This window comes from Anoplophora glabripennis, unplaced genomic scaffold, assembly GCF_000390285.2.
Source record: "Anoplophora glabripennis isolate ALB-LARVAE unplaced genomic scaffold, Agla_2.0 scaffold118, whole genome shotgun sequence".
Taxonomy (NCBI): Eukaryota; Metazoa; Arthropoda; class Insecta; order Coleoptera; family Cerambycidae; genus Anoplophora; species Anoplophora glabripennis.
The window spans coordinates 714,298-729,867 of record NW_019416233.1 but is presented as its reverse complement, the minus strand read 5'-3'; the positions used below and the strand labels follow the sequence as shown (position 1 = coordinate 729,867).

General features: G+C 30.8%; 1 protein-coding gene across 2 annotated transcripts in view; it reads right to left on the bottom strand.

Moving 5' to 3' along the window:
• The window catches only part of LOC108908837 (paired box protein Pax-5), a 172,932-nt gene that overhangs the window by 64,013 nt on the left and 93,349 nt on the right, over positions 1–15,570 (bottom strand). For both annotated transcript variants that reach the window (XM_018712984.1, XM_018712985.1), the window contains exon 3: positions 3,553–3,718. In XM_018712984.1, the coding sequence (XP_018568500.1) occupies positions 3,553–3,718 (166 nt within the window). The remainder of the gene's footprint in view (positions 1–3,552; positions 3,719–15,570) is intronic.

Sequence of the window (15,570 nt, the reverse complement as noted above, 5' to 3'; positions counted from 1 at the left end):
GAAATACACCTAAATAAGCTCTATTATGTCTGAGACATGTGTTAGCAGTTCACATATGTTAGTGTGAAAGAAAATTTACAATGCCGCCTTGATGTTCTTGACACATGTAGAATATTAGACTGATGATCTCTGGTGGTAAATATGCCAGCGGTACTCGCGAAATTTGTAGCCGCAACTAACGACGTCTACCTTCTTTATATCGGATAGAGTTTATTTTCATCGAGTCGCAAGTGAAACGTCATCTAATTAGTGTTTAGTTATGGATGAGTAAATCCCCCGGTAAGGTTTATTAGTTATTTTATGATCATTTACTCCCAAAGCAAATTATTAATTTGAGTGAGAGTGTGTTTGTGTATAATTTATTTTAATAAGACACGCGCTGACTTATACTGCACAACTGTTAAAGATACTTTTGCGGCATTTAATGTAGGCTGTTTACGCAGGATAATCCTAAACGGACATCTTGGTCGGGTAATTATATGAATATGAGAATTGCAGAGATACTCCTAAAAGCCCCATTCCCAACGTTAATATATCCGCACAAAGATGACTATAAATGAAATATTAGAAAAATGCATATTATGCAAGTGTTGGTTTATATGGAAAATGTAGACGGAATTTAATAAAAATTACAGCAGTAAATTGAAAGAAACAATTTAATTTTGACTAAATGCTTCTTATAAGAATTTTGTTCGGACTGAAAATAATATCGGTTAAGTCGTTAACCTGCCAAGTTTTGGGCATTAAAAATATCAAAAAAAATTGTAACCATTATCACAATTCAGATGCATTATGAAGAGAGATCCTTATGTTCTATATACGATATATGAAAAAAAAAAATTCAAACTACCTCCTTTATAAAATTTTGTTAAATGACCTCTGAACAGGTATTTCAAAATTAACTTTTTGAATTACTTAAATCACGTTTAACCAGTAGAAGAAATTTTTAGCTGTTAACGGTGTACCACGGGGTTCTGTTCTGGGACCACTATTAATTAATATATTTATAAATAGAATAACTGATGTGTAAATGTACCTTGTTTGTCTCATTCTTATGATTTGAACATTTTCGCCACTATGACAAAATTTTAGAAGGCAACTACAAAAATACATCACACTAATGCCATAAAGTGGAACCTTATGTCCCTTACTTGTAATTTGTCTCCTTTAATTTTTGATTGCAATTTAAATAATATAAACTTACAAACTAACTGACTAACTTTTCCTCGAATATTGAACACTTGGTTTCATTGTGAGAAGCAAACTAGACGATGATTATGGTATTCATATAAATAAGCCAGAAAATATTCAACAAAGAATATTAAAACTGCTGCATTTTAAAACTTTTCCGTCCGTTTATCAATCCGTGTAGTCTTCTCGAATCATTTTCTTTTTCATTTTTGAAAAATTTACGACCGCTATTATATCAAGTCTTAATAAAATCAATACATGATCTTTTTGTAATAGTCAACTTTCTCAAAAATTTTTTTCTCAACTATCTACCTTGAAAACATAAATGTTAATATTTTTAAGTAATCAGTCCCCAAAATGAAAACATTTGGCGTCGCTGGTAAGGCCCCAATCAATAAGACGGACCCACAACGGAAATCTGCTTTCTGTCAGCGTCGAACTGATCCCGCTAATGCATCGTTGCAAAATATTGTTACTTCCCCAGGGTGCATGCAAACCCCTTTATGACATCATTCCGGCTAATATACGATAACTGAATTGCTGCAGAAATTTGATTCAGTTATGTGTGTGGGTTCGGCGTGACGAATTTATATTTTGCATCAGCCACCGTCAGCTAACGAGAATTCCCCGTAATGGTATTACATCATTTAATAATTATGGGGGATGCGCCGTTTTTAATTGGATCTAGCCCGATATTTTGGGGAGAGCACGCGGCTTATTTATATCAACTACTAATAAAACCGCCGTCATTTATTTCCATGGCACAGGGCGATGTTCGAATGCGGAATATAACGCTCATACTCGTATCACTCTTTAAAGTTTTCTTTTTGAAGACATCTACTGTTGACTTTTCAAGATATAAATTTACATTAATTAGGTACATAAACTGTTATGAAATTTAAAAAAATATGCGCACTTAGTTGGTAGTCCGAGGAAGAGCTTTTTTTGACGAATCCTTTATGGTTTTATCCCTTCCCGCAGACTTTCCCCCGGCCACGAACCCCTCTTCCGGTGGTGCTCAGCATGCAGCGACTAACACGATCAAGCGACCTGCTGGTAATGTTTTCCCGTTTTTTAGTGGGCGCTTCCCAAAAAGATGAGCTTTATTCTATATGACCAAGGACCACATGGGGACGATGCATTTATCATTTGTACGACCGCCGTCGCCACAAAAACAAACTTATGTCGTCCATTGTACGAAGCTGTTCAGCGCGATCATTATTCCATATCCTCGTGTTGCAAAAAGTCGGTTGAAATTAAATCAAACTAATCTGACAGCCTACACAGAGTTCAATGAAGCACCGACATTAGAGCTTTCCACTACACAACATCAGCAAAGAGAAATTTTGCGCTAATCTTTCTATTCTTTTTTGAGACTATCTTTACTTCTACTATAAAGCATTCACCAATTGATTAATTAGTTGGATAGAAGCTCAACTAATTTGATTTTCTACAAGTAACCATCGGATACTAACAGGTTTAAACGCTAGTCATTTTTCACGGCTTAAACATAATATGTGACAAGGTCACTCATTCATCAAAATCGCCATAATAGAAAGACAGGTGAAATATACAACTGTAGCCAAATCGCGCATCTGGTTCTCATATTTTATAACAGTTCATCCACCGTGTACGGAAGCAATATATTAATTTTTATTTAGTAATGAATGAGCGTTCATGTTGAAAGCAACAGTAAAACAATCAATTGTCGCAATAAAGTCGGATTGGAATGTTTTCCGTATGAGCCACCGAGCATTAAAGTATTAATATAAATATTACTGTCGATTCTCCACACACACACGTCAAAATACATAATAAAAGCTCTTAATCTATTAGTGCGTACGTCATTTTAATAGTGCTTTGTGCGTGGAAAAATTCAATAGCCCAGTAGAGTAGGCACGTGTCTTCAAAAAACTACACGAAAACTGCATATTGCCGCCAATCGTCGCAGATGACTGTCGTATTGTTGTCGTTGGCTCTAATGTAGGTATAGCAAAATAATTTCAAGGGTAAGGGTTCTGTTTACTATTATACAGTGTGTATCAGCCAAATGAAATAAATTCGATAATAAATAAATAGGGGCGTGTTCGAAAAAACGCTCGGACACGTCGATTGGTTAAAACTTTTTATGCAGAGTGTGTCATGTAACAGTGGTCAATACCAACAGAACTGTGGTAGTTGTAGACGGACTTGAAAAACTGTACTTCAATTTTTTATTCAAGCCACACTTCGAATCAAACTTTCTTTCTCCCTGAATGTACTGTTTCTATTACTTATACCGAAATAGTAACGATATCCTGTTCAAGTGGAATGTTATGATCTGTAGAGTTTCACAGTAGCGACCTTATACTTATATATTACCTAGAGAGAATCTTCGACACACAGCCGTGCGACACCCTCAGCTGCCTGGAAATGTCGCAGGGCCGGACTCCGTTGTGGGCCAGTTCGACTATCCTCTGTCTGACCACATCCGGTAGTGGCCTACCGTTCACGAACACTCCACCCAGTTGGTTTACGCCTCCATGACCTGCAAACAAACATAAACAATTGAAATATTGCTATTAATCAAAATTACACAACCACGCGCTCGGTGTTGGTCTCACTGCACACCGAGGCGAAAATTATACCCTTCAGTGTGAGCCGGTGGTTTTTCTGCTCAACATGCAGCGAACCGAATTGGATATGATCTATAAATTCTTGCTTTGAAGGAGATAAGGTCAACGGCATATTTGTGTTATTGGAAGGATTCGTTTCGACATGCGTCACTTTTATAGTCTATTAATTCAAAGTGAAAAAAACGTATTCGTTATACAGGGTGTTTCAGAAATACCTCCTGTAAATACAGGGAGTGATAGTAGTTGTGTATGTGTTGTTTATGAGACATTCATCAATAAGTTTTGACATAAGCCCACTTAGAGAAAAGTCACTTATTTTATACAACGTAATATTGTAAGAGTTTAATTAAAAGCCTTTTTTCTCGAAAACCGTCCACATTAGGAAGTTCTAACAAGAGTACATTATGTTTATAAAATAAAATTGTACATCTGAAATTGGAGCCTGAATGGTAAAAAACATAATCTTAAAAAAATTAAAACTGAAAATGTAATAGGAATGTAGCATAACTAACGACCTCTATGAAATATACAAAAAATAATTAGACCAGCGTATTTGGCATCCTTAAAAACTCTAGAATACCAAATTTCATAAAAATATTTCGCACCGTTTGGAAATTTTCGTAAAAATTCTATTTAAAAAATTTTATTTTGTCGCTCTGCATCTCGAAAACAAGAAGAGATAGACATATAGTTCATAAGACAAAAAAAATTCTTAGATATTTTTTGTTGTACTATCACCCCCTGTATTTACGGGAGGTCTTTCTGAAACACCCTATATAAAGGTCCAGGTAGTAAATTCAATATTCCGATATCCACCCCACTATATTCTTATGAATTCAGAAAAAAATGCGAACGGTTTTAACATAAATTATATCTTGAAAGAAAAAAACAGTTTCAATAATAATAATGGAAATAATGATTTAAAAAAAAATGTGTTAAAATATTACCTTCTAGGATTCGACTCTTATTGAAACAAAATCCAGTGTCTTGGAAGTATATGAATTTTTCATTAGTAAAGCATATTTTCTGTGTGAGATGTGACAAAATGTTATTAAGAAGAGAATGAAATCCAGAGTATGTCTAAAATTTCAACGTCCTAGGCTTACTTTGATATTGGTACTTATTTCAGATAATTTTGTTAGTATATACATTATCAAATTTGAATGTCAATAATTTGATTCGCAATTTTATTATTTGTGCAAGGGCATAGAAATTTGGCGAATGGTCCTTTATGAACGAGAAAAATCTGAAATCAAACAAAAAGTCAAAGTAGACCCAACACATCAATTAATAATAATAATAATAATAATAATAATAATAATAATAATAATAATAATAATAATAATAATAATAATAATAATAATTAATAAATAATAATAATAATAAATACACTTAGGTATTCAGTTTTTTATTAGTTTTTCTCAATAATATCTTGTCATAGCTCATACAGAAATGTCATTTTACTAGTGAGAAAATAATATATTTCCAAATTTCCAAGTTTTACTAGATTCTACGAATTTGATATGATTTTATTTTCCTTTTGACTTTGTTCCCTAAGTTATGCAACAACTTTTGTTAACACTCATTATTAGTTTTGCTCAGTATTTTAAATTTACAACCTGGCAAGTTTGTGCTAGGTTGTAAACGTTAATAAAATGAAATTTGCTGCAATCAAGCCATTGTATTATGGAAAATTAAAACGGCACACAAGTATAAAATTAATAATTAAATATTTGTTTTTTCTTATTGTTTTAATTGAATTACTCAGTGAGCAAACCCTGACGAGATACTACGTGCAGATGCTGGAGATACCCCCCTTCTTATCTAATAAACTGATTAAATGTGATAGATTTGCGAGGTGTGCTATAGGAGTTCTATTCAAGTTATTGTGCTATAAAGAAAAAGCATATTTCATTTAAGTAATAGGCAACACGCCTTCTCTAACCAGCGCTGCACACAATGGAACAAACTTTATTGTAATAATGAATCATTTGTTATATTGACCCGATTTTATGAAATAAAATCTAATTTTAATAAGTCATTATTGTTGTAAAGCGCGCTGTTACGTGTTAGAACCGCAGTAAATGCCGGGCAGTACACATAAATCTTTTTATATTATTATAATTTTTAAAATATTTTGTTGCCACAGGTACTGGTATTTTATTTTTAACATATAAGTTCCTGGATTTGCGTCTAAAAGTGACCTACATGTTCCAAAGTTACAAATGGCATTCCTCAATTCGAATGTCGAAGTTATAAAGAGTATTCCTTAATCAAAATTTACCCAAAAAGTTCACATCAAGATAACCTATTGTTGTTAACAAAGTTCTTTTTAATATATTTTCCACACTAATTCATTAATCAGTATCAGTACTAAAGATACAACACAGTTCTGGCTATTGATAACTCATATTTATAAACAGTACCAAAAATTGCGTAGAACCTACTTCTTTGTAGCTATTCTGATAAAAAATGTCAAATTTTCTTTGATTTTTAGGCAGTGTAAGGTTTAACCCAAAATAACACGTTTTTGAAGGAAACTGGAAAGCATTAAATAAGAAAGAAGCCATATATTAAACACTAGAGATCTGTTTAAAAACTGTAACAAGTTGTGGGTAATAAAAAGAAAGGAAAAAATGTATAAAGAAAGAATATTATTGTGTTATTTACTATACTACATATTTAACACATAGGATGAACGTAAAGCATCTTATATAGTTATCTTTACTCTTTAGAAACGTTTATAGTGTGTAAACATACACATCATAGTATTCTTTGTTGCGTTATATTTGGTAATAAATAGTATGTAGTTATATAAATTTACTCGAAAACCATGCTTTCAGCAACAGTTTTTAGGAACAATATTTTTTCAATCTTCCATACTGTATATGCAAAACCTATACTTCACCAGAGATAGGGAAAATCGTTTTTTTTTCGAAATAGTCTTGAAAAAAATGTGTACTAAATTTGGTACTGATTAGATATTTAACAAAGAATTGGCAAAAAATAGGAAAAATGAAAAAGTTGAAGAAAATTGAAAAAACCTGGGATAAATTACTTACTAAAATATTGTCCAGACATATTTTGCAAGAATAAACCCTGCTGAGTATGAAAATAATATATTTTAACAAAATTTATATAATATTTATATAAACTTATATACCTACTTGATATCGAAATACTATACCTAAAATTAGTGAAGGTCAAGAAAAAATTAACAAAAGGTGAATATATATTTTTTAAAACAACAAAAAGAAACAACATTTTTATTTTTCATGCGTATACAAAGAAAATAATCAAAATTTCAGTTCTCTACAACTAAAAAATAACATAGAAAGTAATTTTTAACAAAATTTCTAGATAAAAACAAACTAACAAAACGAGCTTATAAAAACAATATTCTGAAAATTCATATAAAACAGAATCATCACATTCCATATATTATGCTGCTTCTGATTTCAGACCAAAATCCTCTACGTCATTCTGATCATCCTCAAAATCTTCATGAGTTACTTCTAGAAGCGAAATTGGTCTAACAATTTTTTTTTATTAAAATTTCTAAATGCTATTACAATAATACATTATTTATATTGGCAAACGCAGTGATTAGGAATCTTTATATCCTAGATTTAAGCCAAATTTTTCGAAAGATCTCTTGGACTTCAACTGCTTTCGATCATTCTACATATCTACTATAAAATTTAAAATATCACGAAATTCTCCTAACTATCTTGGTTTGAAGCTTTTCAATCATCTGCCAGAAGAACTAAAGCGAATCCAGTTTTTTAAAAGTTTTAAATGTAAATTAAAGTTATTTTTAGTGGGCAAGTGTATTTATTCTGTAGATGAATTTCTGTAATCTTAGGTTAAGTAATATTGACTATTCATATATATGTGTACACATGTCTTAAAGGAAAATAAATGCATTATTATTATTATTATTACCTCAGCAGATCATTCAAACTACGTATCTTCGTATAAGGATTGGAATTAGCATCTGGTTTATTTCAATTTTTTATGCCAATTTTGATCAAGGAATATCCTATAGAAGTTTGACAGTCGAATTAAGAAACAACCTGTAAATGATTGTATTTCTTATATCCTGTGTCATAAATTTCCAAAATAGTAATCTTTGCCTCTGTTTGGCAAAGATTTTCTTCTTCACATGGTTTGGTAACATCAAGTAAGGTATATCCACTTGTCATCTTTTTGTTTAACAACGTAAATCAGCCAAACCATATGCAAGTAATTTATCGAAAGAGTTGCATTGTAAAATTTAAAAGAAAAAAGCTGAGGAATAATAAAAATGTGTTAAAAGTTTATTGTGACTATATTTAACTGTCCTCAGTTTAATACCACTAATGAAGGCTCAATAATCGATTAAGGAAATAAAATGCTTACTTTTTAACTCATGAAAATTTTTGGTAACAGTAAATTATACCGAGATTCGTAATTGGCTCACTATATTTGACCATAATACAGACTTTCCAATATCGGATGTAATTACTTAACAACACCGAATTGTAATAATATTTTTTAACTCTCCGGACTCCTAAAAACGTTCACTAATCCATAGAATTAATGATCTGAAACGTTCTGATTATTTTTTAGTTACATGTTATTACTGTATTTCTTTAATTAGTGCTATTTAAGCAAGTTAATAAGGAAAATAAGAGAATAAGACATTTTACGACCTAAAAACGGAATTACACATTTGTTTGATAAATATTTAAGTGAAACAGTGTACAAAAACGTCCATAAAATTCGCATACTTGCGGCCGAATTGCGCAACATAACGGCACAGTTTTCGAAGTGTACTTCATTTACAATTGCAGCAACTGAAGAGAAATAGGCAAAAACGATTTTGTTACAAAAGAAATAATAACACTCCACCGCAACACGTTTTGTGGATACGAGTATAGGTCACACTAACGGAAGCAACTGACTGAAAATGAGGCTGATATCTATCTAATTTTTGCGCCGTTTTATGTATTCGCTACCTACATGCTCTGTTCTATGCATCTACATGTTAATTAAAAGCTATCGGCGCTGCGGCTAGCGAAATAAATCCCATGAAAAAATGATAAGCACCTCCATAAAACCTAACTATTTTAATTGGTGTGCTTTATACCTAAGCGCTTGGCTACTTAAGCTTTAGTATCAATTCGAACCTATCCGGGAATGTTACACATAACTTTATGACCACGTCGTTAAAGTTTTTTTATTATTATTAGCTAGTTCTTTTAATTAGGACTAATATTTCCATGTAAATTATTAATAAATTGTTAGCTTCGGTCAAACTGCAACTATTAATGTACATTATATTTCCATAAAACTCATAATTAGAGCATAGAAATAGTATAGTCTAGTTTTATATCGCTCAATTGAATTTATGTTTAAAGAGAATTTAATTAGCGCAATACTGAACATTTTAAGTGATCATAGTCTCTACATGGGCTCTACCATTGGGAAAGTTCTATTTATACAAGAATTCTGTCGAATTTTAGAGAATACTATATTTTTTGAACATACTGAGATCATGAGGTCAGTGAAAAATGTTCCTACATCGAGAGAAACTAGACTTGAGAAATAGCGTCATGAATTAAAAATGTCTTAAAGAGTTAAACTTTTAAATCTTTTTAATTTAACTTAATTTAATATTATCTTTAACTTTAACTTTTAAGAGTTAAACTCTAAATCTTAAGGAGTTAATATTTTGTCATAATGGTTCTAAATAAAGTCAGAAAAACTATAAATAGAATCTCTCAAATAAAAGACTTACTATAATTAATATTAGATAAAACATATAGTTGCAAAAGTGTTCATATATTATGATCATTTTATGTGGTACTACAGGACAGGATCATCCAAAACTGATGGTTGGCCTCCATTCGAGGAAAACGGAAAGAGAAAATAGGAAACCGCAAGCATGATGATATTAGTAGATAGTATTCGACTTAAAATTCAAATTTGGTAAATCCAGTAAGTTACTATCCCAAAGGTTATGACGTCTTCGAAATTACACATATTTTTTACATAATATGATGCAGTTCTCGTTGTTTCGACAAATTTTATCTAAAATGTTATTAGATTTTCTCTCCCGTTTAAAATATATATGATAATATATATACAAAAAAAATGGTTAGATCAAATCGTTTACAGCATACCTATTCTTGTAGTACCTACCTATTGCTCTTTTCTATTTTCTAAATAGATATAACTATTTCAAATTACACTATCTCATTATACAATAAGATAGTATATATTTGGTATGGAAGATATAAAATTATAGACTTACTTTCTTACCTAGAAACGAGGGAAAAAATAATTTTTCCAATTTCTCTATAGAAAACGTGCCCAGTTGCCCATATTATGTATATATTTATCTTGTTCAACCAATTGCTTCTGGGTAGAATAGTAAACAATAACGACGTGGAATTAAATATATTTTTGTGTACAAGTATTCTTTCAGATATCTGCATATCAATTAGTTCTTTCACAACAACCGTTATTATTAAAAAATAAAGGATTAAGTATTCTGTGTATAATACTTAATCACATATTAGATTTTCAATTAAATTCAATGAAATGGTGCAGAACTATAAAATTATAGTAAAATCAGATACTAGATGTTGCAAAGCTATCACACTTTCCTATTTATTATAAAAAATATTGAAAAATAAATAAAATAATCCTCAACGTAATTTTGTATTAGAGCAGTTTCTTTTGTTTAGAAAATAAATTTTTATTATACTTTTTCTGTTTATGGCGATATACAGGGTATGCCACTTTAAATGTACCAGACTCGTACAAATGTTACAGAATTAAATTTTTTCGATTTTTTTTCTATTTAGTGCTTTTTTCTTTATATTATAACGAAAAAAGTTAAAATTACATTTTATTTTCAAAAAATAAACCAGTAGTGGTAAATACACTACGTCACACTACGAAGCAATGAATCAGTAGGTAAGATAGAGAACCACAAGCGATATTTTTAGACTCTTGCTGTCTTCTTATGTCGTATCAACTGGAATATATGAATAACGACAAACTCAAATGCTACTAAGTAGTAAAAATGCAGTAAAAAGTCAAATAATGACAGTTGCAGTCAGTTAAAACAGATTTAAGTTCTATATAATGTAAGGTACCTACTAAAGTTTTGAACAATTTTTCAGTAACTATTTTGTCAGTTATAAAAAGAATGTTTAGAAGTTTTTCAAAAACAAACTTCAAGATATAAACTTTAATATATATTTTATATAATTTTAAACCCCTACATGAACGTGGTTTTACTTATAATATTTTGGAAAATTTGTAAATTTCTAAATATTTGAACATGCTTGAACTTAAAACTCGTGCTCGAATTTTCTACTATTTTTACTTTTATTCTGATGTCCTCTTCTACTTCAGATGAATCCTTTCATTGAAATTAGAATAACAGATTGATTATTGTTTATTTTCAATTTGATATTATGACTTGAAAGGAAATTAGTTATGTTTTGTGTAACAAAATTTATTTTATTGTTAGTTTGTTCATACGTTGAAGTTTGTTTATATTTATCGTTTTTTCACTGATGATGGCATAATAGCCGAAACTAGTTGGAAAGAATTTAAACCTTTGTATTGAATTAAAAATGAGTCTAGTTTACCCATTCACATTTACAACCATTCAGTATTAAAAAAGTCTTTCTCATTTTTTTGCTCAATTGGATATTTCTGCCTCACTGAAAAAAAAAATGTAAATAAGCAACGCCTTGCGCGAAAAATATCAGTCGAAAGGTTTATTTTATAAACTTAGTTTTGCCTAAACAGAAATATCATTCATAGAGTAGATATGATACATGCGATTTAAAATATTCCTTAAATTTTGATGGTTATAGGTTGAATATTTTTAATGACAGGGCAAGTAATAACAGAATAAATATTATATGATATCTTATACCTCTATAAAAGGTAGATAAACACAAAAATAATTGTCACATCTGAACAGAAGAAGAATTATTTACTTTCTTTGCAAAATTTTGCATTATAAATATTAGTTTAATTTGAACTAATTTCAAGTATTTGACGCAATGATTAAGCGAACAACAATATAAATTCGACAATGACGAACTAAATCAAGGATTCATACACTTACTAACTGCTGCAACCGCCGAGCTATTGCATGACTGTGCAAAATGTTGGGTTTCAATGATAAATTATTTGACCCTTTCCCGAGTCTACCCTACACAGATTTGCTACTGTAGCGAAATGACTTACCACCATTAGCAAACCGGATCCTGGTTTAACTTCATTAAAACACCATCTAATTCCTCCACGAAACAATTTGTTTTATTTGCAAATATGGATGGCTACAACCCAACGTTGCCGGGGAATTTTTCAATGCGCCGTCATGCTGCCGTGTAAAATTACTATCGATAAAAATCTGTGATAAATACCAACAACTTTGCGTATATGTTGATGTTGATATGTAATAATTTTGGTCGTTAGAACGTTTTACTATTATGCTTTGCAAGTAAAAGGCAATTTAGCCGGCGAATAGCCTGCAATTTTTTTCCCGTAAGACTCACGATTCGCTTTGGGCTATGTATTAAAAACATTTATGCTACTGAATATTTTTTATGCTCATTGTGACTGTAACTTGTTCGTTGTATGTATTAGTAGACATTGTATAGTTATCGAGACCAATCACCGTTGTTGACAAATAATTAGGTTGTCTTTCTAATGTCGCTCTTTGTTTTAAAACATGCCTATCTATTGCTAATTTGTTAATCTAAATGTGACAGGTACAATAATCTATTACAGTTATCAATAACCGCAAAAAAAGAATGAAAAATTAAGCACGTTTCTTAACATAATGTATACAAATCGCATTAGTTACTTCTACTTATTTTTCACCTAATCTATTCGGATGAGCCAAAACAGTTTATTTCGTATATATAGATCAAATAATTAAACTATGACAACATATTTAAAAAGTAACAACGCACTGTGAAAAGAAAATATACAAAATACAGTAACTATTATGTACGTTAATTTTATTTGTATTTTTTTCTGTATATAAATAATTGCAAATTTTTGTCAGTGTATTATTTTAAAGTTCTTCGCAACATTCACTTTAAATGTTTTAAAACATTTGTTAAATTTCAAAGAATTACGTTAACTTTGAGGTAATAATTACAATTTTTAAAATATTTCTTAATACATGCTTATTTATTGCAATAAAAATGAAACGTTATATAATAAACGAGTCTAACAATTTTGGTCGTTTCTGAAAAACTTATATTTAAAACGTAACTTTCTATACAGCTTATGGAAGCAGCAAGTGGCCTTGTTTTCAACCGTTCTCTCAATTTTGTTTAATATCTTTCGCATACACACACAAACTTGATAAAGAGAACAACGAAATTTATAATCTTTTAACTGAATTGTAGAATTGATAATTTAACAATTTTCTCGATTAATCAACTTTCAGACAGATTTATTACCTTTTTATAACTTAATTGTTATTAATTTCATATACAGACTTTTAATGTTTTTGAATAGGTATCTTTTGAGAAATTGCCTTGTTTTGATAAGATCCGATATTTTAATAAATAACGGACATAAAGAAACAATGAAATGTACTTGTATAAAATATACTTCCGCTACGTTCTGAAAGTGTTTTTTAATGTTACTTTGGATATTGTTTTCTAATGAATTGATGTCGACCAAAATATAGCGTTCGGAAGCAGTTTTATCACCCACTGACAACTGCTGATCTTTCAAAAGTCGCGTGTCGGTCACGTGTCCTGGTAATCCCCTGTTTTAAAAAAGTTAAGAGCTTAAGAAACGAGAATTAATACCCGGGGGAAAGTAACTATGGACATCAAACAATCCTTACGGTTAAATTTCTGTAGTTATTTAAATATATTAAAATCCACATTTAGGTACATTATTAAACCTTGTTGAAACATGATATTTAAAAGAACTTGTTGAATATGCAAAATAATTTGCTAACTGAAATAAATACTTACAATTCAATAAATGTAACTGAAAAACATAAAGTTCATCTACTTTTCTAATATTGCACATTTGGATTATGCTTTTTAAAATTTCTTTACCCTTTTTCTACGGAAATCTTAAATTGTGGAACCAAATCAGAATCTATGGAGAAATATTTTGTGCTATGAAGTTTTCTGGAAGAAATCTATAGGTAGATATCATGATGAAATAAAATATTTAATTGTTTCATTATAGTCACTGATAACAATCTAATGTTACTTACAGAACTTTTAACAATTCTAATTGGTTCCCTGATAGTACGTCAATCTGTGAAAAAACTCCATCATTTTAATTGAACGTATTTTGGACTGTATCGTGAATGAAATATATCAATTTGATAAGCAAAGCTAAACATTAAACGGAACAGTAATTAAATGTTCTATTGAATCCAGTCACTGTAGCCAAACGGTATAATATTATTAAAATTCAATATACATATTTATTTGGTTGCAACCGAGCATCATTTTTCCGCGCGTTTTAGCAGTTTTCGGTGCAAATGCAAATGAGGCGAGCGCCGAACATCGAACCGAATCGATACAGCCGAAATAGAAACGCGAGCAAATAAAACCGCTGGCGGATTTTAAGCCATAAAAATGCACGAATAATTTATGTCAAAATCAGCGTTGTATTCAATTGCGAGCCAGTAAATCAGGTTTATAGCCAGCGGTAATTAGTATAAGTCCGTAATTGATTGTTTGAAACTTAATGCTGATTTATTACAAATATGCTATCGAAGCTTTTTAAGTCCGCGTTCACCGCTCGTACATTAATAACTATAAAGGGACATACAATAGAGAGACACGGTGAAAATAAATAAAAAGGGGTATTTATCATTATTTACGCAGTTTGCAGTGCTACTGGTCATAAACAACATTGTGATCTGAAACCACCGGGTATGATTTATCTCCGTGTATTAAGAATACCGGTGGCACCTCGCGGACTAAAAAGACAACATACCACAGTTATGTTAAATGTAGAAGTGAAAATAAGAAATATAGGCAAGGTGCATTTACCTTAGAAAGGGTACTCACCGCAGGAATAAGGGATTACTTTAGAAATATAGACGTAAACAAATAACACAAAAATCACAGTATCATTGTGAAACAATCAATTCTCTATTTGGCTGACTATGGTTGGTATCATTAAGTCAATAAATTATTGACTCTAATCCATCAGACGAGTCTAACTTGATCAAAAGAGGAAAATCTAAGAAATGAATCAAAAGTACAAGTTCAACTAAACTTTCTGAGGAACTGATGTCTTCAGGAATCAGTTACGTACAGTGACACTTTAACAGACCCGGGTATATGCCTTAGATATAGAATGTATGCAGTATGACAACAGAAGCAACCTATCATCTCCCATGCGTCAGTATGAAGCTTTGGACCACGAAAGATACGTTATTTAAGGAAAAGAAAATTGGATCCAGAATAGTCAATTTGTGTCCAGGCGAATAGCAACCAGAATACTTGGTTAGATCAAAGAAAATAAACAACCTCTAAAGAGATATATTGAAGGTATTAAACCAAGGCTGGAATCCACATGGTGATTGTATTGTCCCAAAAAACTGAAAAAATAGCAATGTTAGTTATATCACTATTAGGCCAGTTGCCATAAATGGAATTTGTATAATAGAAAACCTGATTTAAACATTTAATAAAGAATACAGAGAATTTAGTGGTGAGATACTCGTATTAATAAATTGGTATCTAAATCTAAA